Source organism: Paramormyrops kingsleyae, chromosome 8, assembly GCF_048594095.1.
Source record: "Paramormyrops kingsleyae isolate MSU_618 chromosome 8, PKINGS_0.4, whole genome shotgun sequence".
NCBI lineage: Eukaryota > Metazoa > Chordata > Actinopteri > Osteoglossiformes > Mormyridae > Paramormyrops > Paramormyrops kingsleyae.
The window spans coordinates 29,633,761-29,658,631 of NC_132804.1; the positions used below are offsets into that span (position 1 = coordinate 29,633,761).

At 46.3% G+C, this 24,871-nt stretch overlaps 1 protein-coding gene across 1 annotated transcript in view; it reads right to left on the reverse strand.

Annotated features, from left to right (window-relative positions):
• The window catches only part of mdfi (MyoD family inhibitor), a 30,668-nt gene extending 10,196 nt beyond the window's left edge, over positions 1-20,472 (reverse strand). The window contains exons 1-3 of the mRNA XM_023832357.2: positions 19,911-20,472; positions 18,374-18,498; positions 9,008-9,142 (exon numbers count right to left, since the gene is read on the reverse strand). Coding sequence (XP_023688125.1) covers positions 9,008-9,142; positions 18,374-18,473 — 235 coding nt within the window. The 5' untranslated portion in view covers positions 18,474-18,498; positions 19,911-20,472. The remainder of the gene's footprint in view (positions 1-9,007; positions 9,143-18,373; positions 18,499-19,910) is intronic.
• Between the last annotated feature and the right edge of the window lie 4,399 nt (positions 20,473-24,871).

A 24,871-nucleotide genomic window follows, 5' to 3' on the forward strand; every position in this document is an offset into this window, starting at 1 on the left:
CTCCTTTGTCATCTTCAGCCAAGAGGTGAGCGACAGAGAGAGAAAAAAAGAGGTGTTTTGTTCTCACCCCGGAGAGAAAACTGTGGCAGTGATGACGTCATACATCCTCCTGATTCCCATCAGCTCGGAAAGGACAGCAACAATGGAAGCCCCCTGAATCCCTTCCCTTCCTCCGAAGAACCTTTACTGAAGCCTGCAGTAACCAACTGAGAATAAGTCACGTCACCTGCAAATTATCCCACATGCTCTTCCCCCGCTCCGCAGGAAAATGCCAGCGTCGATCCCGTGCACCGTGGCTCATCTCTGCGTATTGGTATCTCATTACGACTCCATCATCATCCTTCATTCGCTTGTCAATAAACATTGACGGGTTACAGTTGCCACGTAAGCCTTAACCCTGAAACCTTTATGTGAACCGTAACAGCGAGGACACACACAGCCAGCTGAGAGCAATACCATGGTAACCGTGCGGTATTTAGGGAGGGAGGATAGCGCAATGTCTCCCCTGTGGTGCGCAATGGGAATATTTACAGTAACGGCGCAACCACGAGGTTCCGACCAGCGTGTATATTTAGTAAAACGTCCCATTGCCTGTCGCACACCTGCACTCGTGTTATCCCATCAGGGGGAGGGGGGGGACACAGAGCCAATCTGTGAGTGTTGAGCCTCTCCCACATCGAGATACGAGCTCACACCAGTCAAAGCAGAAACCCCCCCCCCCCCCATGTGAAACGGCCCAGAAAATACAGCCCTGACTTTTTTCGTTTTCGGAAGAAAAAACTCCCAATTAGAATGCCACAGTTATGCCTGTATTCCCTAATAAGAAACAGTTTGACAAATACCACGCAGACCAACTCCAAGATAACCCCCCACCCGTTTTCTCTGTGTCATATTTGTCACATACGGTCCATTACCGGGGTTCCTGACAACTGCTGAAAAGCCATCGGAAGGGGCCTCAGCAACGCCTCCCGACATGACAGTGAAGGAACTTTGCCGACGTCTCAGCATAGCACGGAGACTGTCTCCTGGGCTCCCTGAACTTGTGAGACGGGTAAATGTCAAACTATAAAATTAGCCTATTATGCAAAGCCACATTAGAAGGCACAGCAAATCAACTGCAAGCAAACACTGCTACTTACAGCACAGCTCTGGCACTCTAAATGCTGCTGGCCTGCGATGGTGTCAGCTCTTCTTCATTCTTTCCTCCTTTATTCCTCTTCCAGCTAAGAGAAAGATATTCTTCGGAGGGTATTTGTGTCAGGGTAGTAAACATCGGGCGGGGCGGGAAGGCGGCTGTGTGGGGTTTCTGGGGCATCTGGAGAGCAGTTGCCGCTATTGCCCCCACATGTGAGCACCGAGCTGCTCTGCAGGATGTACTCTCCTGGGCGTGGGATGTGCCGAGAGCCGTGTGACTCCTGCCTGCCCATGCTGCAGGGTTTTAATCTGCTTCCCTAACCGCCACGCCACCTGCTGGTCATCTCCCACGATACTCAGGATTTACTCCTAATTTACACGAGTGCAGAAGTGAGCAGCTTCAGTTTTGTGATGTGCTCAAGGCAATGGGTGCTTTAAGGGGGCAGGGCTGGGAGGGCAGTGGTGGGGGGGCGGGGGGCATAGCATGCTTAGCCTGGGCCTCGTTTACGGGCAGGCTTCTCTGTGGGTATGCATATATACAGGCACAATGAATCGCCCCCAGGTAGTTAAAAATAAACAAATAAAGAGCAAAACGAGCCATTTGCGTGAAGCGGTCTGGCCACAGGCAGACCGGGAGGGAGTGGCCAAGGCGCCGCGCCGGGGGTTACCCTGGAGACGAGGAGGGGGAAGGGGGGGGGGCTGAGTCACAGACTGCTGACTGTTCACCTCTGACCGACGGCTCTGTTAAACCAGACAGCCAACACCCACCATTGAGGAACTGACCCTGTCTATGCATGCTTGTGACATAACATCAATAACCAGAGATACAAGGGACCCAGAAACATGGACATTTGTATTTATTTAGTTGACTCTTTTATTCAAAGTGATTTTGAGAAAGCAGGGTCAAACAGTGCCTAGATCAACTGGGGCCTTGCTCAGGGACCTAACAGTGACATCACTCTGGGATTTGAACTAGCAACCTTCTGGTTGCAGCATCCTAGTCCACTGAACCACACACTGCTCTGAGTGAGTGTGCTGTTTCTTAACTAACAGGTAAATGTTATATGCTACATACGCTATGCAAAAATGGCATATAGTGACTAAATGGAAATATGGGCCTGAGCAGAGGGGCCAGGTAGATTTTAGCTCTGTCCCTCATTCGGACACGCATGACAATCCCGAGCTCAGGAACAAGAGGCAGATGAGGCATAAGAATCACGATGGCCGTCCGCACACATCGTAGGCACGTGTGAAATGTGTTTAGGGGGAAATCACCGTGCAAATTTACCAGGGGATAAGAGATAATTTGAAGGCACGGTTCCTAAACCCAGAAGGCAGCTTTCCACCACGTCCCCAACCCCCCCCCCCCCCCAAAAAAAATGAGGGGATAGGCATCCCGAAAGGAATGGAGGATGGAGGGGGGGACGGGGGACGATCAAATCACCCTTAATCCCTCCCGTCTTGCCTCATTTCAATGACAATCTGGAGTGATGAAGAGCCTAATCAGAGAATTTCAGGCCAGTAAATCAAAGCACAGGTTTTTAAGAAGTTTATTTCCCTTGACGGGTCCCTTCAGAAGTGCGATAATAAATGAGGGGGACAAAGTCCTGCTGAGAATGAATAAACGCTGCCTTAAATACCTCACGGAATAAGTCAGAATTCAAGAGAGAGAAAAAAAGCGCTGGAGAATTCCTTAGAAGCGGTCAGCTGGGTCACCGGAACGCTGGGACATTTATCAATCTCTAGACGGCAATTTTCAGGGGGGCGGTTCTGCGTTTCCTGTGTCCCGGCTTATGGGGTCTACAAGATGATGCGGCAGGAATGGGGGGCAGGGTACACATGTAAATCTGTGAGGAGGCAACAGTGACGGGGTGAGAATTAAAAATTACTAGGAAAATGATAAGAGATGCAGGAGGCGGTGGGTGGCAGGGTACCACTGAGGCCCCAAAACGGGGGTGGGATGGGAGGTAGACCCGCATCAGTCTGACATTTGGCGATAAGTTCTGGGCTGGCTTTCGGGAATGACTGTGCTGTTATTTGTTTTTGGGTGGGGGGGTCGTAAATGGAGGACTAATTATGGCTGACATGCCGGGATCTTGTTGAATTTCGCATAGACATGCTGTGTTAGGCAGCAGCTGATCACCAGAGCCTCTCCTGTCTCTGTAATGACAACATCCTCCTATGGAGGGCCCTAGACTGTGCATGCCTGCTCACGCTTTGTCCTGTGGGCTTCCTGCTACTAGCCCTGTAGTTGCATAAGAGCTGAGCATCAGAGAAAGCTGTCCTGCGACACTGAACATCAGAAATCAGAGAAAGCTGTCCTGCGACACTAAACATCAGAAATCAGAGAAAGCTGTCCTGCGACACTGAACATCAGAAATCAGAGAAAGCTGTCCTGCGACACTAAACATCAGAAATCAGAGAAAGCTGTCCTGTGACACTAAACATCAGAAATCAGAGAAAGCTGTCCTGTGACACTGAGCATCAGAAATCATAAAAAGCTGTCCTGTGACACTAAACATCAGAAATCAGAGAAAGCTGTCCTGTGACACTGAGCATCAGAAATCAGAGAAAGCTGTCCTGTGACACTGAGGATCAGAGAAAGCTGTCCTCTGACACTGAGGATCAGAAATCAGAGAAAGCTGTCCTGTGACACTGAGCATTAGAAATCATAAAAAGCTGTCCTGTGACACTAAACATCAGAAATCAGAGAAAGCTGTCCTGTGACACTGAGGATCAGAAATCAGAGAAAGCTGTCCTGTGACACTGAACATCAGAAATCAGAGAAAGCTGTCCTCTGACACTGAGGATCAGAAATCTGAGAAAGCTGTCCTGCGACACTGAGCATCAGAAATCAGAGAAAGCTGTCCTGTGACACTGAACATCAGAAATCAGAGAAAGCTGTCCTCTGACACTGAGGATCAGAAATCAGAGAAAGCTGTCCTGCGACACTGAGCATCAGAAATCAGAGAAAGCTGTCCTGTGACACTGAACATCAGAAATCAGAGAAAGCTGTCCTCTGACACTGAGGATCAGAAATCAGAGAAAGCTGTCCTGCGACACTGAGCATCAGAAATCAGAGAAAGCTGTCCTGTGACACTGAACATCAGAAATCAGAGAAAGCTGTCCTGTGACACTGAGGATCAGAAATCAGAGAAAGCTGTCCTGTGACACTGAACATCAGAAATCAGAGAAAGCTGTCCTCTGACACTGAGGATTAGAAATCAGAGAAAGCTGTCCTGTGACACTGAGGATCAGAGAAAGCTGTCCTCTGACACTGAGGATCAGAAATCAGAGAAAGCTGTCCTGTGACACTGAGCATCAGAAATCATAAAAAGCTGTCCTGTGACACTAAACATCAGAAATCAGAGAAAGCTGTCCTGTGACACTGAACATCAGAAATCAGAGAAAGCTGTCCTGTGACACTGAACATCAGAAATCAGAGAAAGCTGTCCTGTGACACTGAACATCAGAAATCAGAGAAAGCTGTCCTCTGACACTGAGGATCAGAAATCAGAGAAAGCTGTCCTGTGACACTGAACATCAGAAATCAGAGAAAGCTGTCCTGTGACACTGAGGATCAGAGAAAGCTGTCCTGCGACACTGAGCATCAGAAATCAGAGAAAGCTGTTCTGCGACACTGAGCATCAGAAATCAGAGAAAGCTGTCCTGTGACACTGAGGATCAGAGAAAGCTGTCCTCTGACACTGAGGATCAGAAATCAGAGAAAGCTGTCCTGTGACACTAAACATCAGAAATCAGAGAAAGCTGTCCTGTGACACTAAACATCAGAAATCAGAGAAAGCTGTCCTGTGACACTGAGCATCAGAAATCATAAAAAGCTGTCCTGTGACACTAAACATCAGAAATCAGAGAAAGCTGTCCTGTGACACTGAGGATCAGAGAAAGCTGTCCTCTGACACTGAGGATCAGAAATCAGAGAAAGCTGTCCTGTGACACTGAGCATTAGAAATCATAAAAAGCTGTCCTGTGACACTAAACATCAGAAATCAGAGAAAGCTGTCCTGTGACACCGAGGATCAGAAATCAGAGAAAGCTGTCCTGTGACACTGAACATCAGAAATCAGAGAAAGCTGTCCTCTGACACTGAGGATCAGAAATCAGAGAAAGCTGTCCTGCGACACTGAGCATCAGAAATCAGAGAAAGCTGTCCTGTGACACTGAACATCAGAAATCAGAGAAAGCTGTCCTCTGACACTGAGGATCAGAAATCAGAGAAAGCTGTCCTGCGACACTGAGCATCAGAAATCAGAGAAAGCTGTCCTGTGACACTGAACATCAGAAATCAGAGAAAGCTGTCCTGTGACACTGAGGATCAGAGAAAGCTGTCCTGTGACACTAAACATCAGAAATCAGAGAAAGCTGTCCTGTGACACTGAACATCAGAAATCAGAGAAAGCTGTCCTGCGACACTGAACATCAGAAATCAGAGAAAGCTGTCCTCTGACACTGAGGATTAGAAATCAGAGAAAGCTGTCCTGTGACACTGAGGATCAGAGAAAGCTGTCCTCTGACACTGAGGATCAGAAATCAGAGAAAGCTGTCCTGTGACACTGAGCATCAGAAATCAGAGAAAGCTGTCCTGTGACACTGAGCATCAGAAATCATAAAAAGCTGTCCTGTGACACTAAACATCAGAAATCAGAGAAAGCTGTCCTGTGACACTGAACATCAGAAATCAGAGAAAGCTGTCCTGTGACACTGAACATCAGAAATCAGAGAAAGCTGTCCTGTGACACTGAACATCAGAAATCAGAGAAAGCTGTCCTCTGACACTGAGGATCAGAAATCAGAGAAAGCTGTCCTGCGACACTGAGCATCAGAAATCAGAGAAAGCTGTCCTGTGACACTGAACATCAGAAATCAGAGAAAGCTGTCCTGCGACACTGAGCATCAGAAATCAGAGAAAGCTGTCCTGTGACACTGAACATCAGAAATCAGAGAAAGCTGTCCTCTGACACTGAGGATCAGAAATCAGAGAAAGCTGTCCTGCGACACTGAGCATCAGAAATCAGAGAAAGCTGTCCTGTGACACTGAACATCAGAAATCAGAGAAAGCTGTCCTGTGACACTGAGGATCAGAGAAAGCTGTCCTGTGACACTAAACATCAGAAATCAGAGAAAGCTGTCCTGTGACACTGAACATCAGAAATCAGAGAAAGCTGTCCTGTGACACTGAACATCAGAAATCAGAGAAAGCTGTCCTCTGACACTGAGGATTAGAAATCAGAGAAAGCTGTCCTGTGACACTGAGGATCAGAGAAAGCTGTCCTCTGACACTGAGGATCAGAAATCAGAGAAAGCTGTCCTGTGACACTGAGCATCAGAAATCATAAAAAGCTGTCCTGTGACACTAAACATCAGAAATCAGAGAAAGCTGTCCTGTGACACTGAACATCAGAAATCAGAGAAAGCTGTCCTGTGACACTGAACATCAGAAATCAGAGAAAGCTGTCCTGTGACACTGAACATCAGAAATCAGAGAAAGCTGTCCTCTGACACTGAGGATCAGAAATCAGAGAAAGCTGTCCTGCGACACTGAGCATCAGAGATCAGAGAAAGCTGTCCTGTGACACTGAACATCAGAAATCAGAGAAAGCTGTCCTGTGACACTGAGGATCAGAGAAAGCTGTCCTGCGACACTGAGCATCAGAAATCAGAGAAAGCTGTTCTGCGACACTGAGCATCAGAAATCAGAGAAAGCTGTCCTCTGACACTGAGGATCAGAAATCAGAGAAAGCTGTCCTGCGACACTGAGCATCAGAAATCAGAGAAAGCTGTCCTGTGACACTGAGCATTAGAAATGAGAGAAAGCTGTCCTGTGACACTGAGAATCAGAAATTAGAGAACATTGTCCTGCAATACTGAGCAACAGAGAACAAAGAAAGCTGTCCTGTGATGCAATACATCAAAAGTCAGAGAACACTGCCCTGTGACATTGAGCATCAGAGAACAGAGAATCCTGTCCTATCAGACCCACTGTCCTGTGACACTGAGCATGAGAAATCAGAAAATGCTGTCATCTAGTCTTCTGTCAACTTCCCAACAATTTCCTCATGCACACATACGAGTCCTGGGAGCAGCGCGACATCACTGTGCCCATTCTCAGACGTTCTGTCACACATCCAGAATCTGCTGACATCACCACTGCATGGGCTCAGAGCCCAGCTGCGCTTCTGGGTTTCTATATTTACTTATTTATCTGGTAATGAAACGGAGGTCAAACTGTCTGCGTCGTGGTAAAGGACGGCTCTCCATCTCTCTGAATTCGCCTCTCAAAAATAAGGAGATAAAGCTGAGACAGATAATGTAACCTCTTATCCAGGCCTGCCCCATGGACTCAAACCACCCATTAGAGAAACAGGCCCAATAAAGGCAATAACGCAAGTCTGTGCTTGATTCAACGCGCCAAAGCAGCTGGCAAACAGCTGGACATAAGATGGTGGTGGGGGGGGGGGGTCATGCCATGCCAGCCGTCGGCACACTGTCTGCGTATTGCGTAAGTCACTGGGCTGCTAAAGCCAGAAAACGCAGGATGGATTTGTATCAAGCTGTAGGATGCGCATCCAGGTGTGATGGAGACCGACTCCTGGCCGGATTCGAGAGGCCTATGCCTGATCTGGCACGTCGTGCGATGGCTGTGACAGGCGAGGATTTTACTCTAGAATTAACATGGAGATCCATGACACACGAGCAGCAATGGAAGACAGCTATTCTATGAGGATAACCGAAATGTGCAAACTGCTGCAGTGCCTCAAAGTACAGCTAGATGAGATGCTCTTGGTAATGCTTCCTTGCCTAATGGTCCCTTGCCTGGAGATCTGGGCTTAGTGTTCCTGTATTTCTTTGGCCCTCACGGGTACGGCTGCCGACGACCCACCGGCGAACGGCGGAGCTGGTAATCTCTGCTGGCCCACTTTTGCCGGCCCCGGGAGGCAGTGAGCAGTTCCAGCAAATAGCCTGTGGTAGGAGAGCTACAGCCAGGACCCAGGCGGCTCTGCCATGTGTCGGCAAATGCGGGATGACCCCCGTCAGATGGACCACTGTCCCGAGTGGGGAGAAGCAATGGAGCCCTCTAAACCCGCCATTCAAAAGACCCCCCCCCCCACTTCCCCAAGCAGGAAGAGCAGACAGGGAAGGAGGGAGGCGAATGACTTCCTTGCCAAGCCAGCGTATCCACTGCATGGTTCTGAGAGTCAATTAAAACAAATCAAGGCAGGCCTGACGCTCTGAGGTCATAGGTCAAAGGTTACAGGTGAAGCCAACAGAGTGAATCACCCATCAGTCACTAACGCAAAGCTGCCCATATCACACCATCTTTGACTTATAGTCCTGTCTAAGACTTAACTCCTAAGGCCCAGCTTTCAGCACAGCTTTCAGCACAGCTTTCAGCACAGCTTTCAGTCCTTTCCCACCAGAGGGATCGCCATCTCTATAGTGATGTTCTAACAATCATGGTTTCCACGGTATAAACATACCAGTTGAAAGCGGAGGTCTGCTCTACATGCACTAGCTTTTCGGCTGCTAATCTTTAGCATGCCATTCTGCACCATGCGTCAGCTGTGGAACCACCCAGTGTGTCTAAGTAACAGGGGATTTCTCTTGATTTGAGGAACCTTCACCGAGTTCTGGGGGTGGGTGTGGTCCCCCATCCCGGACACACCAGCGTGTGAGTCAGATGTCAAAGTCTGGAAAAGAAGCGACACTTCCAGAACTCTCCGTCATACCTGGCCTGTGATTCACCATGACACGACTCTCCTTTCCGGACAGAACAGAGAGCATTTGGGTCCCTCCTGGCCACAGCCACAGTAGCCACAGAGAGAGCCCCCTTTCTGCTTTTCGAAAGACTTACATGTCACGTTCTTGCTGGTCGAGGAAGGATCCGGTCGCGACAGGCTGTTATTGTTCCCGTTCTCCTGGTCGCTGTGTTCCTTGACGAGGCTGGCTGTCTCCACCTGGCCCCGCGGTCTGTCACCCCGCTCCGCATCTGCATGCCGGCAGAAGAGGAGGGGTTAGCACACACCTGCTCGACAGAGACTCCGGGGCCCCCAATTGGATGCCCAGACCTTAAAAAAAAAATGAGCATGTATTAAAGTTATTATGGGGCAGTGTTCTATGTGGTTACTCTGCTAAGCTCGACCTATAAAAGGGGCATTAAATGGATCCAGAAAAATGCCAGTTAACAAAACTCTGTGGTCGATGCTCTAGCCTCGAGACCAAAAGGAGCACATTTCCTGACCCGCGACACCCGAAGCACGCCTGACCTCATAACGGCATCTTTCCAGATAAAAAACAAACAAACAGCTGGTTACCATAAACGCTCCCCCACCCCCAAACGCACGCCTACCTCCACCCCCGGGGCTCAGCTTGGGAGGGCCACGTCACAAAGCCAGCGATTTACGATCCCAAATACCTCCGTTGAAGGCGGGGGCAAGGGTGGGGGACGCTACGTGCAGAACTCCGTGAACCGGGGCGACCGACCGGCACTCGCCTCGTGCTTTTTTTAAAAACGCATCCTCTGGAGACGAACGGGCTTATTATGGGCTGGTAATTACATGGGACTGTCCCAGCCGGCCGCACCGCGACTTCAAAGCGGCAGGTTCTGAGCACCGAGGCCTTCGGTCGCCTTCCTCCCCCAAACGGGAAGCAGCTGTACTCTATTTGCTGTCTGATAAACACGCGGCATCGCCGTGCACTCAGGCCTGGCGCCCTTCCCCTCCCCCCTCCTGCCGGGATCGGAGGGGAGCTGAAAAATAGGGAAAAGTTTGAGGTATGGCAGGAGAAGGCAGGCTGGGAGCCTGAGCGTGCGGATCCTGCGTTCAGTCTGAGCTCAGGCGGCGGATGCCGGGCCCAGCTAATAGCAGGGAGCCTCGACTGGGCCTTGCAGCTAACTTGTCGGCATGTGTCTGTAGCGGTGCCGACCGGCTCGCCCTCAGAGAGGCCCCCGCTCCCAGACGTGCCTGAGCTCCACTTTCTCTGTGCGGTAAATAACTGCATCTCTGCAGCTGTCGGCCATTAGCTAAACCAGCAACAGCGCTCCTGCGAGAGGAGCATCTGGGAGAGAACCCAATCGGAGGACTTTGGGAATCTCTGAATGGGACGACCGGCTCCAGACGTTCAAGTAACTGATTATCTAAAGTAGACAAAAGGGCAGATTTAAGCAGCGTAAGCCAAAGAAGGTCATATGTCACAGTCATATGGCTTGAAGACCACTGTCAAATCAAGTACAGCTTATTTGTCATCCCAGCCATACAGACAATGAAATAACGTTCTTCCTGGGCCCCCATGCCACAGTTATGACAGGACAGACATTACATGGCAAAACACAGAGTTTTTGGAATAATATACAAAGTGACAAAAAATCTACACAATTAATAATGATTTAAGGGGTGGGGACTATAATTTACTAACCATAACATAACAAACATTTTACATTAGAGACTGTCACTCTTGTCTGGTCAGGTTGACATATCTTTGCATTCTGACATGTTGAGTAAATTGCTCCCATGTCAAGGAAAACCATCTCTGACTTCACCAGATCACTTGCCAGCAAGCAAACAGGATCCACCACAAACACAATCACTTTCTGCTCTGATTTCTGACAGTCAAATAGCATTTCAAAATGGAACATTCACCTTGAGGTTTAATCATGAGGTTAAACTCAATCAGGCACAAAAATGTCTTGAGGACAGCTACTGCACTCACAAAATAAATAATCGGATAAAATGATGGGCAAAAAGCACAAGTTGGGATTTTATACCCGAAGGAAAAGCGAAGAGAAAGTTTTTAATCTTTGCTGGGGATCCACGTACACTTGTGATGGGCACAAACGACCCGCTTCCCCTAATGAGAAGCAGAGCTCAGCAGTCTGGCGTCAAGATCACCCTGAACGCCCAGCTGATTAGCCAAACCACACCGGCAGCAGCGCTAATGCTAATGCTAGCACAAACCCAAGATAGAGATCGACAAAACCCATGGAAGGCAGGAGCTGAAAATGAAACCGTCAGAGACCCTACAAGTGCCTTCCTCGATTCAGGATGCTTCTGTGCACTTCACTGGCCAAACATTCAAATTCAAGATTCCTCCTTATGCAAACATGCTACGTTAAATCATTTTAGAATTCCGCCACTCCTTAGCTACTCGAATAACTAATATAAACATTTCCACCTCCACCATCATCAGGACAACTGCTTTGGATGTGGATGGGTGGATGGATGGATGAGTATAAATGCTGCTTAATCATGTTAAGCATAAAGGAATCAAGATTTTTGTGTTTGTAGCACTAATGAGGCCATTCATTTTATTGCTGACAATTGTGTATAAATCTTGTTTGCCACTCTTTGATGTATGCTTATTTAATCTTGTCATACTGGCACTGTAAGTGCATCTTCAGAATTAATGCGTGACAAATACCGGGTATAAAATACTTAAATGTGCAAATGCTAATTCACTGCAATTAAGGAGCTGAAACGGTCATTATTTTGCTGAGTAGCTGGTCTTACTGCTGTGACAACAGTCAGCAATAGTCTGGTATAAGTCTAAAATTGACATGAAATCTAAAATGAATGAATGAATAAAACATTCACATCTATTGAAAATCCAATTTTGCATTCATTCGACAGATGCTTTTATCGAAATTGACTGGCATTTTTGAGAAAGGAGTGTCAGACAATCCCTGAAGAAACTGGGAGTTAAGGGCCTTGCTCAAGGGCCCAATGGCAAAATTACTCTGACCCAGGGATTTCAACAAGCAACTTCCCAGTCACAGACACAGCATCCTGACCCAATGAGCCACATACCCCTCTGTTTTATTTGAGAGTCCCAGTCAAAGGTCATTTGGATCACTGAGGCCACCGGGCACAGATAGTAGGGCCACTTTCTGCAGGAGGGTCATAATGAACTTCGGGGGTCGTTAACTGACGAGTCAAGCCTCAGACTGTGTGCTCTTCTCCTTAATGGCTTCCTGAGAAGTCTTTAATTCTCTCCTACTGTGAACACTTTGGTTAAGTGTCATGATGAAACACTGTTAGGACACAGGAGTTTGAAAGGGTGTGTGCAGTAGGTAGCGTGCGTGTGGGGTAGTGTGTGCGGTTGAAGGAGTCAGAGCACAAGCCTCTGTGTCGGGCCCCAGAGTGTGGAGATTCTATATACCTGTCCTGTTGTCGGCCTGGGTGGACATGCCGTTCTCAACGGCAGCCTCAGGAAGCTCCGAGTAGGCTGAACAGAGACCCATTCATCCAGACACACCATCTTTCCCAGAAAGGGCCAAATGAGAGGCCGGGAAACAAGGCCGTGAGCTAGACCTCGGGGACTCGCCGAAAAGCAGCACGGAGCCGCGGAGAGTTTTCAAAGAGGTCTCCAGATGAGCCAGCCGAACATTGCCTCCTGTGGGCCCCCTGCCAGGGACAGCGTTACGCAGCATTTTATGCACTGCCGCAATCCATTTTCTATTGCATCCTATGGTTTATTCTCGCATTCCTCCTCTGCTATTGGCAGACGCAAGCCGGCAGCTTGTAAAATGCAAAACGCTCTTGGACTCAGTTGAGTAAAAAAAACAACAACAAAAAATATGGTAAAATGCTGTGGGTAAACTGTGAGACCCATCCTGGATGGCCGTGTGGGAAGTTCATCGCCCTGACTACTAACGAGCACACTTCACGATCCTCCGCAGCTCGAATGGCATGCAGCTGTTGTGGTGTCATCATAACTGGTGGCTCAACTGTGACCTGTACTGCTCGATAGAAGCAATGCATTCTGGGGTGGAAGGGGAGTAGAGGAGACAGAGACGCCCCCTCCCCCACTTACCCGTTCCTCCCAACAGCCCCCGGGGGCAGACCCATGCAAGCTTACCGTCAGTCTGCCCGCCCTGGCATTTTGGCAACTATACTTAGGTTCAGTTTGGGGAAACCGCAGTGTCTGTGGTTCTGGGGCTGGCAGCAGTCAAAATATGTTTTTTTGGGACATTCAGGGTAGATGTGTGCTTGACTGTGCCTGTCTGTGTGTCCCAGGATGGTATGGGCTATATGCCCCCAACTGACTGTGTGCCAGGGGCGGGCTCGTCCCCTCCCAAACAGGAATGCGAGTTGGACACATTACAGTTAGGCAAGATGGGAGCGCAATATTGGAAACCCCCCCCCAACTCATGTCGAGATAGTCCTGTCCACCAAACCAAAGACACCCCCTCCCGTGTCCCTGATTCCTGCCATATGCTTTATCAAAGTCCTCAGTCCATTAAGCCCGCCAAACACATTTCATCTTTATTACGACGCAGAGACAGAGAAAACGTTTCAGAGAATCGAGCCGTTAGTTAATTACTCAGATCCAGCCGTCTCTGCATAACGGCAGGCGCGGCGCGGGGAACAGGTGGCGCCGGAGAGCCGGAACGCCTCGCATGGATTAAAGGTAGCGAGCATGACGCGACTGCTGCGATCCATCAGTCTTCCCCATTGCGTTCCACGGGGACATCGGCAAAATTCACCGTGCATCGGGGAGATGACCCCTCCGGGTCCAATTACAGCAGAAAGAAAATAATTACGCTTGCAGCTAAATCTACTCGAACGTATTAATAAGTTTTGTAACATCCCCGGCTAAGCTGACGCGCCAAAACAATGGGGACTAATCTCGCTTGTAATGAAGCCAGAAGTGGGTACAGATACGGAGAGCAGCTACAAAGCCAGCAAGCCTGGAATTCTTCCAAACACGCAGATTATTCCGCAAAGAATAAAAACAGTGTAAGCTCATTAAGGCAGAAAATATCTGCCGTTTAACGGAGCTTTGAGCAGAATTTAATTGTGTCGGATTTCATGTTTCAGACCGGATTCCTTTACAAAATATGCCTCCTTTTTTCGGGAACTGGGTGACACTTCTCGTCGTTCTTAATATCTGATGTGATTACGGGGGGGGGGGGGGGGGGGGGCACTTGCAGGAGGCATTAATGGTTTGATGATTCTGGCTCGAGTTAGAAAAAAAGAGTAAAATTCAGTCAAGTTCATTTGAAGAAAAGAATTTAGGTGCACCCCAGCAAACTAAATACTCTCCACGACGGTCGGCCTTGAAGGTCACCGGCAATCATAACGCGACGTCACGGCTGACGGCTCGCAGCGAAACGCACAAAGGCGCCACAGCCGCATTGTCCGGACGACAAACCACAAGAACACGAGGCGTGCTGAAATGCCAGGCGTGAGGACGCGGATAAAGCGCCAGCGCTGCGGTATCTTGTCCTTCGCCTGCTTTCCGATTCCACGTCAAGATAATCCTCTCCGTCTGCCTAAACGCCTGTAGGACACGTCACGCGGGGAGAGTCGGTCCTGCACTATCAATGCAAGGTCAGCGTTGCCCCAGAATTAGCGTTTTTGAACAACACACTTTTTTTTAAAAAAGAAACGCTCCCGTCCCCAAACCTATATCTAGTCTCTAATTGCAGTAACTCCATAAAAGATATTTATGTGTGCAAAATGAGACGTGGAGCTGGGATGAGACCTGTGGGTTATCAATACTCCTCAAATCTGGGGTCACGTGAACACATTTGCGCTGTGTAATTCAAATTAGCTCCGCCGTACTGAGAAAAACAAATCAGAACATAACTGTATCTTATCAGAACTAAACCATAGTTTTTATCGTTTCTTTTTACATCAAAAAGACATAAAAAGGATGGAATAAACAGAGCATAAATTACGTTATAATGGAACTTAAAGATAAGACAAATAAAGATAAGGGGGAAAAACCCGTACACCTGACAGAGTATTTCAGAAGCAGAAAGACGCCGTGAATTAAGCGTGCGTGACCCTAATCAGCGACACAAACTTCCCGAGTCTCTCTGGGACTCTGGATCAGACCAGCGTTTAACAAGAGGATCTCTATTCAAAACGCTCATCAGCATGGATTTTCAGCTCAAACATCCAGCTCTTTGAAAACTTTCATTTTAATCGATGTTTACTGATTAAATAAAACGCTGTGTTAAGTATTTTTAATCCATGGACGATAGTTGCGGGTCAGTAGATATAGAAATTAATGAATAAAATAAATCACAGTACCAACAAGTAACATGATGATTAAATTAAATTGAGGGGTATGTTTCAATTTTTATACTCAAGAAAGGTAACCTGCTAGAATGAGCTAGAAAGATATTTCATCTCTTGTGCCTGTAAATTATGACTGCAAAAAAAAAAATCTAATTATACCATTTTTCCTATTGCAACAGACCCAGACATGTAACATATTTATAACATTTATAATGTATTTATTAAATCAGGCTTAATAACTTTTAACAGGCACGAAAAATAAACACAAGTAATTAAAAAATGAAACCTGGCAAACATCATGTAAGCTTTGGCTACTTCTGGAAAAAAACTTCCTGGAAGACACTGTTAAGGTGTGTCGGAATATGTGTGAACACATGCTAGCGGGAGTCTCGTGCCAGAGGCTCAACGCAGACGCTAAGGCAGAGGACTGACAAACAGCACGTGTGGTGACCCTCCCTGGAACTGATGCTGAAATCCTCTGGGATAAGAGTGGCTGCCATTCAGAAGATTCTGGAGTATAATCACCACCTGACTCACAAAAACTTCCCACACGTGCCATGATCCGCATGCATTTGGAGACACATTCTACTCGGATTAAGCAGCATTTTCCTTCGTCTCTGTAGCTGAAGTAAGTTGAATCAACTTACTGGTTGACAACCTGGACCAAACGTTTGGAGGTTCTAGTCCCAGGAAGCGCCCACCCATTCATCCAAAGTCTGGGAGAGCAGACATGCTGCATTTTGCAATGGAGTCATGTGACCTTGCATGTGAAAAAGTTTGAAATCCCAAAAACTCAAGTTGACCCCAACGACTGGCAACAGATGGGATGAGCCAGACTCTGGGGCGTTGTGTTCGCCATCTGCAAAAGTAACAGTGCGAACAATGTGGCGTGCGACACTTAAAATGCAGAAAAACCTGCTTTGTGAAAAAAAATTAAAAGCTGACAAAATTTGCTTGTCACCTACAGCATATTGTGCGTGTAGTAATTATTTTGTGGAGCTAAAGCCAGACTCACAAAAAAAGTCTTTGGTGCCTCAAGTCATATGATAAAAGAGCCCCTTGTGTGAGCACCGAATTTACCGCTAGAAATAATGTGAAATCAGCTGACGTATCACTCAGGCTCAAGGGCAGAATCATAGGCAGACAGACTTGGTACTGAGCATGCTCACTTTCTAGCGGACGACGGGGGAGCCTTCATAAGGTCTGCTGCCCTCCTGGCCAATTGGGAAGTCGGACCTTTCGATATAAAGCGATAACAAGCTTTGCACCACAGGCCGGCCTTTGAAGGATGCCCAACATTTGTAGAGACCCATAAAAATGGAAATAACATCCATGCATACCTTAGCTAGCTTGCTAAGTTGCATCCTTCTCTTCGCCCCTTCATCTATCCCACTCTCCGAAATACGATGCTCTGATGCCCCTTTGTGCATCAAATGAAGCCCCAGAGGCACCTGTGACTGGTTGTGAAAGTAACAGGCAGGGCTACTGCAACATAACAAGTCCAGCAGAGGCTGAAGTCCCAGTGTGGCTGAGCCTTAAATACCGCCATGCTTTGAGGCTCCTAAATCCATTCCTTGGGTGAATCAAAGTGACACCAAAGCTAGCCGAAACAGGAGGGTACCATGTCGCAGTTGTGGTCCAGCTTTCTGTCTCCGCTGATAAAGGGTGTAAGAAGTCTTTCGATACCCCAACTTGCATACCGGTGCCCCCAAAAATGTCTACAGGGCTCCAGGCTGGCTGGCAAGCTCCATAAAGTCGACATTGTCCTTTTTCTGGCATCATTCCCCATCCCAACCTCTCCCTCTCTATTGGTGGGTCAGACCGTGGGCAATAGAGTGACCTGGGCAGGGAGCCACCAGCTATGAAAGCAGGTCATTGTGATGCTCCAAAGCCGTCCTACATGGCCACAAATGAAGGCTGCTTTTCCAACAACCTCGCTCTTCGAAACATGGGGAACATGCTGAGCAAGACCCCTGATGCAAGCAGATACCTGTAGAGAAGCTCCCCGCCCCCCACGTACCATACCCACACAAGCCATGTCTTCAGATGGTCCAGGGCTCAAATAACCCCCAAGGAAGCACTATTAGCACCAAAAGATGCACATAAATTATTCTCCATGGCCTGCATTCAACTACAAATCCCAAGACATGCTTCTTTGGTCCAAAACAAAGCTGCAGGCAGGCAGGCAGGTACCAGCGTGCTTGGCCACGCGTGCGAATGATAGGCTCTTCCTGGTCTCGATCAGGGCATATACTACGCAGCATTTTGCCAACCACACTGATCCCGCTGGGGATTTGCCATGGCAACAGGGAAGGGCACCCATCACAGATAGAGATTTCCGCGAGTGAATCGGCACGCAACAAGCACACTGTCAAAGGCGGCCTGACACCATCTCCATGTCTGCTCATGCAGCCTGCTTGAGAAGACCAGGAAGTCATGGATACCTCCATATGTGTCCATCGAGCGCCCTACACTATAACCAAGTGGCCCTTAGTAGGTACTGTCAAGCCCGACCACTAAGCCTCACTAAGGGGGGAAAAAATAGAAAACATATAACAAATCTGGTCCTCATTATAACTGTATACGCTAAACATTAAACATTTCTTTTCCGTAAGCAAAAAAAAAATTGTTTAGGGGTTATTTCGGCAGCAATCACCATCTTAGCTTAATTAAGTTCATATGTGACTTATAAGGCTAATTTTCCCATTGTTAGAACATTATTTTCCCCTCGCTAAGCTCGAGGCACTTTCTCATGCCTGAACAGCCAACGGCTCTCATCCCATTCTTACTAAAGCTCATATTTAAACACAGATACATCTGTTGCATAGACACGCCAGAGAAACTGCGCAGTAATCACTCTTAATTACCTCCCCCCACACCATCCAGCTATTCTCCCTGCCCGGTTTGAGCCAGATTCACTAACGGCTTAGTCAAACTCTCACATGTCCCGTTTTTCATGTTAGAAATCCAAAGGATCCCCTTAAAATGTAGCTGTAGCACCATACCACGAAATCTACACCAGTGTCTGATTTTGGTTTCACTCCCCGACACGAGTCAGGTGGCCTTGTATAGGTGGGAAATGTCCGGCATGTCGGATGGAGCCTGCTGATGTTTTACAATGTGTGGCCAAAGCCTGTGTCAGTAGTCGGATGATGTGGAGTAAAACGTAAGGACTTCATTTCCGAGTCTGTTGCTACCTGAGCCAGAAGTGCTGGACAGAGTCTGTGACGTGCCAGGGGCCTCATCGGGAAATTCTGGCGAGCTCTCAGTGTGGCGCTCCTCCTCAGACTCCAACATCTGCTCACAGGCTTGGGTAGTGGGGCTGGCGGGGTTAGTGGGGAGAGGGTGGGGGTGTGGGGGGTGGCAGCAGCGAGAATCGTCATGAGACAGAGGGCCAAAAAACACCGAGAATCAACAGCTGCCCAGTTTCCCACCGTTACATCATTCAGTCGTCGTTCCACGATCCGAAGTCCATGCATCCGAATGACCAAGAATTTAACAATAAGTCGTAATCACCCAAGACTGTTAAGTGGCACATGTATCGTGACTAAATGTACACGGTAAATATGATTAAAGTTCCAATGGGAGGCATAGCAATAAATTAGCTGGGGCTAGGTTGACTGCATTTCGTAACTAAGCCATCAGGAACGCGTTTTGCATTCATTTTTACATGCAAATGGAATCACAGCTGGGGAAAGCTTGCTTGGGAATCATTAATGTCAATTTAAGTTTCTGATTAAACAGTACATGTAGTCTTGCCAATATTCCCGGTATAATGGTTGTAGGTGGTGATCATTTAATTGACATTGATTAGGAAGCCAACTCTACGCAGAAGGACTCGTAAGACATCTGTTCGTTTTCTTCTCACATAAACCAGCAAGCTTTTTGTCCAGCTGTTATTAAATGCTATTCAATCTGGCGGCAATTAACCCAGTAACTTTGGGAATTAATCTCGTTTTAGCAAACGCATTTCTCAGGTCAGCTGGGTGGCTAGCCTGGAGATACTGCATAACTGCCCAGTTTAAATGTAGGATTTCAACATAAAGACCGTATGTGATTGTTCAAAAATTAACATTTATAATGAATTATTTTAATTAAAACGTGAAATACCTGAGAGTTTGTCCGAATACGTTTTTCTCCTACACATTTCAGTTTCAGATCGGAAGATTATTAGTCATCACAATGGTAAGAAATTGATATAACATACTTGACGTCCAGTGGGTCTATTGGGGCAATTAGATTCACCGAAGGGCGCTCTGTTAGCGCATTCAGAGTGCTAGATCAGGCATTACCGCTGAACGGCAAATAAATAACCGGACATCAAAACAAACTGCATTAAAACTCCCCAAAAGACAACACCATGGCAACACAGGTTTCGATAAATCGATTTCTAAAGGAATATTACATCTCACAACAAAGTTACTTATTTCGACGTTCCACTTCTGTGCGCAAGAATGATTTTGGCTATACGTACAGACCAGGTACCAAGCACTGATTTAATAATTGCATATCAGTTTGGAGATGGACACATTTCATCCCAAAAACGGCTTCATGTTCACCCTTTACAGCATGCATACTCTGGGTTTTTCCCAACGTGCCCATGCACGCTCACACTCAGAGTGACTGAAACCTTGTTGATCAATTTTAAGAATAAAAAAGTCGATTTACAAATAAATAAAATAAAAACCAGAAACATAATTAAGAAAACCAAGCAAAATTTCTCAATCAACCCACCTTGGATCTGGAACAATATTCTGTGATATTGCACTAAATCATTCTACTCCTTATATAGCCTAACAACTTTTCGTTATTCTTTTCACTTCTTTACTATCCGGTCCCGTGGTGGATAAATCGTTTCTTTCGCTTCAGTTTCTTTACTTTAGTGTTTTGGTGCAGTTCAGGACAATTGATTCGGTTTTCGTGACTCTCACAACTTTAGTTTGGCTTTATCGTCATCATCATTATTATTTTTGGTTAATCCGCTTCTCCTTCGCTGGCTCACTTAAACACTGCACTGAAGTCAATCTTTGTCCCGAGTTAAGGCTCCTTCAACTTCTTAAAGTTCTGACAGCACCCTCCGCAAACTCCGAAACAGTTTATGCAGCATTCTGCAATAACTTCTTTGTGCCGTGTCTTTTTTACTTTGTGTCAAAGTCCAGGATCTGGATCCATGTGTCCCGTTTTGCACACTTTCTTGGTCTCCTCCACCTTCTACTGATACAGTGCTGAAGACAGCTTCAGTCTCCTCAACAGGAAATTGCATTCAAGGCTGATTACTGCGTTTCCTCCAGGCAAAGAAACTTAGAAAGTCGTGCTTAACTACAGTGTAATCTATAATTATGCAAAACCAAAACCAGAGCCAGAAGGAAACGCGGATTTTTCAAGGCTTAAAAATACGACGTGTGCGGCCATGTACGCACAAAACGTTTAACAATGGATTTCAATTATTATTATTATTATTATTATTATTATTATTATTATTATTATTATTATATACTCGTCTGTTTTAAAATAAAATGGCAATAAACTGATATACTCTGCTGGCTGTACACTTAATGCGATATAGGCAAATCGATTCCTCAAAGGGTACAATTTCCAGACAGGTATTTCAGCGGGTCTCCAGGTACATTTAAGTTATTAGGAATTTATGGCCGTAATATACAGTAGGCATACATCAACTACAATGCACTTTCCAGAATTAATTTTATCTCCTGAACGGTGTGGTTATCGGCTTTGCTCACAAGGATCTACAAAATCACGCGTAGTATTCTTTTTGATGTTGTCATATCTGTTTTTTGACACTTGGACAAGATAAGAAGATATTGAATAAACTTCATCGGCGCCTATGTGATGGTGTTTTAAACTGATTCAGGGATAGGTACCCGGTATATGCTATTGCCACGGTTTCGAAGCGAGACTACAGTAAATCATCTTTAGTGAGCCTTTTGACATAACAGGTTGTGAAAACAAAACAAGCATACAGTATATACTTGGCAGCGCAGTCAGCATTAATCCGATTTCTATTCAGGCGTGTTCATGCACAGCTGCCTGTCTCAAAGCCCTCCAAGATCTATGTAGCCTACAAACTAAGCATTCATTCCCGCCTTCCACCTATAATGATGGATAGATGATGTCTTTATTCACGCTGTAATAGCGCTGTTTTCATTTCCCGCCTGCTAAACACACCCATGCCATATTATTCATATGAATCACAAAATCGATCAGAACTTCTATGTATCAAGCAACATTAATTCGAGGCTTCTAAAGCCATCTGTCTATTAGAAACCAACTTTATGCATTCACCTAGTAGTGGAATTGACATACTCGCGATACCTACTTCAGATGCATTTACAAAGAGTGTGTGGATCACAGGTTATATACACATTTATTTGTCTAGCCTAAATTTTAATCCGCAGTGATCTCGCTTTTTATTCATTTATTCGTCTGGCTATTCAGTAGCATGACTCACGGCGGTGTCACACCGCTTTCACACATTCAAATTTAGCACCTTCTCCCCCTGTGTGCTCATGTTTAAAATAAGATCATTAATAAGTGTGCATATCTTAAGGCTAGTGGTCACCAACACCGTTTTTTAAAATGACCTTACAGTGCTTACAGTTCATCGTTAACTCCAATACACCAAATGTCAGCAAAATAATACATGCGATTTTCCAGAAGTGCACATCCTGTCTTTAACAAGCAAAACACAGCAAATGTGAAATGTCTCACACTTAAATTAGGATCAGGGCCAGAAACAGGCACAGACAAAGTAGACAGCTGCTTAGGGACCGATCAGCACAAGCAGCAAGAGAACCAGAGGAACTCATGGGAAAAAAATAGTATTATTTTATATATTTATGTGCAGGCAGAAACGTGGCCAGGATATAGGCAGGATAAGCAGGCAAGATAAGCGTTTGCCTAGGGCCCCCAAATGACATAAAATGATCATCAATTTTCTCCCAAGTAAAACTTTGCATAGGACCCCTGAAAAGGTAGATCTAACCCTCAGTATGATACAGTAACTGGCCCTAGCATGAAGATTCATGAACGATTCATGAACGATTCACGTCTTTTTTATTTTATTTTAAATCTTCACTGACAGCTATCCTCCTGGACACATGTGGAGGCTCGATTTTCCTTTTAAGGTCAGTTTTATAGTCCAAGCTTGACAATATTTAAACAGCAAAAGCAGCCAGAGGACTCAACTGGCCATTTAGTGCTTCAGTCAGTATTTTTGATGTTATCATCCTAAAGATGCAAGGAGGGCTTGCTTTAGGTTAAACGTATAAACCGAAGAGCGGTAAAGGTTGCGCCAGGATGGGGGTTAATGCTTCCAGACTGTAGCTAGAAGTTGCCCAAGCTAATGTGACCCAGATCACATCTGGCGGGAATTGGCCCACCTTTACCATAATGCTTTTTGCTCTGGCAAGCTGGCTGAGCGCAAAATGGCACCCGCCACGAAGCTTTCAATTCCCCACCACATCCATATCCCGTGGGAGACCTGGGACGTCCACACCCTATAGAAAATTTACACATGACCTTAACTCGGCCGGACTCATGCGTGCGAGAGACATTGGGCCAAGAAAAACCTCGGTAGGGCTACGGACTTTACTCAGGACAAGAGGGCCGAGCAACAACAGTATCGATCTCCAAGAAAACAAGGCCTTTCATCATCTTACAGATGTTGATGGGAAAGAGGTTCACAGGAATGTTTCAGCTGCGGCATGTAACACACCATCCACGCTGTGGTTCTTTCAGTGGATGCACAAGAAATATTTTCAGTGCAAAACCAAAAGAGAATTAGCTAGCCAGTCTCTCCTGCTCACATTCTCTTAGGGGCCTCATCACCATGCATCGTTTTAAATGCAGCTGTGAAGTCTTAACTATTCCCTGGTTATTGACCAGGACACACGGCAAAGCCGGAACGCTCTGCTGTGTGCCATTGATATCTGCTGGGAGCTTCCACTATTATTTTAAACTTTTGACGTCGATTGTTTTCAGTGGGTCGGTCGACTTGGCACGGCTGCGGAGAGTGAAATGTGGTTTCACTCACTCACAAAGATGCTTTTGTTCCACGACACAGGGCGCGTTCTTCGCTCCACGGCTGAAACTGTATTTTTTTCTCAATTTGACTTTTTTTTTTTTGACAAAGTTCGATATTTATTTAAGAGGTTACATTGAGTTTTCCCTGTTGAAGGGAGGGGGGGGGGCTCCCCCCCACCCAGATTGCATGCTCTGTCCCTGCCGAGAGGGGGATTTAGAGACAGGTGAAATGGCAGCGAGTCGTGTCTTCATCAGTTGTGCGTCAGAGTACGCCGGAAAATGCAATGGGGGACGGCTTTTCCCGAAAGGGAGTCAAACTCTATCTGCTTGTTGTCCAGCGCCTCCTACTGTCCTTTGCTGGGGTGAAAAACAAACGTGTGTCACGCCATTTTGGCTGATATCTTATCAGATAAGGTGCTAGCAGACAAAAAAAAACAGAAATTGGGAAAACGAGGGGGTCTATCATCCGAAAAGGGTTAAAATAACATCCTCTCCGCCGTCCGAGGCTACGCTGCGCCAGGTCCTTCCCAGAGCCCGGGGACCTTACGGCGTCGGCCTGGTCCAGCTGCATTACTTAGCTGCCTGCTGGATTGACCGGCTGTTTACCCCTCCTGGTGGACAGAGGCTGTAACACAGCAGAGAGCTGCACAGGGAAGCAGGACTGTGACTGCGCTGGCGTCTGACCCTGTGCTAACTCTCTCTGACGGCAGTATGACAACAGTCTGCCATGGGCTGGTCAATACAACCCCCCCAGGGGGGCAAATTGAACAGGAGTGAAAGAGGTATATCGATTGAGGTGATTGATTTTGTTGTTTTTACGCTGAGATTAAGCCCATGAACTCTTTTACTCTAAGTAACTTAAGATTGTTATCCGTTTATACATTTAAGCATGTGAGCTGGGCAGTTAAGGTTAAGTAGCTTGTTCAAAGGTACAACAGACTGACTTTAGGTGAGATCCAGCTCTTAATCATTGCACCACCAACACGAATACTAATACATTGCACTAATACTAATACATAGTTTCAATATGTTTTATATAAAAAAACATTTTTAAGCACCAAAAACTGAATATGGAATACTGCCCAACAATAAAAATATGAAATATTCCAAAGAAATTACTGATGTTAACCTTAAAGATGATGGCTAAATGTTTTCGAGATTATAGATGGAAAACGCACATTCCCCGTATCACAATCATCAAAATGTTCTTGAAAATATGGCGAGACGTCAAAATTCAGAAACTAATTAAAAGCTCCTTTTTCCTCGGTGTCAGAGCTTGCTGGTGTGATTAATGATGTCTATGGGAAAGGTAGCGGTGAGAAAATTAAATGATAAAAGATTCATAAAAGAGTCCATTTTTAAACTGCAGCGCGCCTTAATTGTTTTTTTTTCATCTTGCCTCCATCAGATGCATTTTTAACTGATAATTCCTTGTGCATCATATCAAAATAGCTGGTAAATGGAACGGCATCCTTGTAAAAACAATCGCAGTGATCAGAATGGCCCAGTTTAACACGTGTTATGATGAAGCAGTTTAATAAAGATGGTAGAAAAAAATGAGACACGTCTGTAAACTGGGCTGGTTTAGGAACTAGGCTCATGAATGACTGGGTCAATTTGAAGCCACCTTGCTTCTTGACTGCACTGAAGGC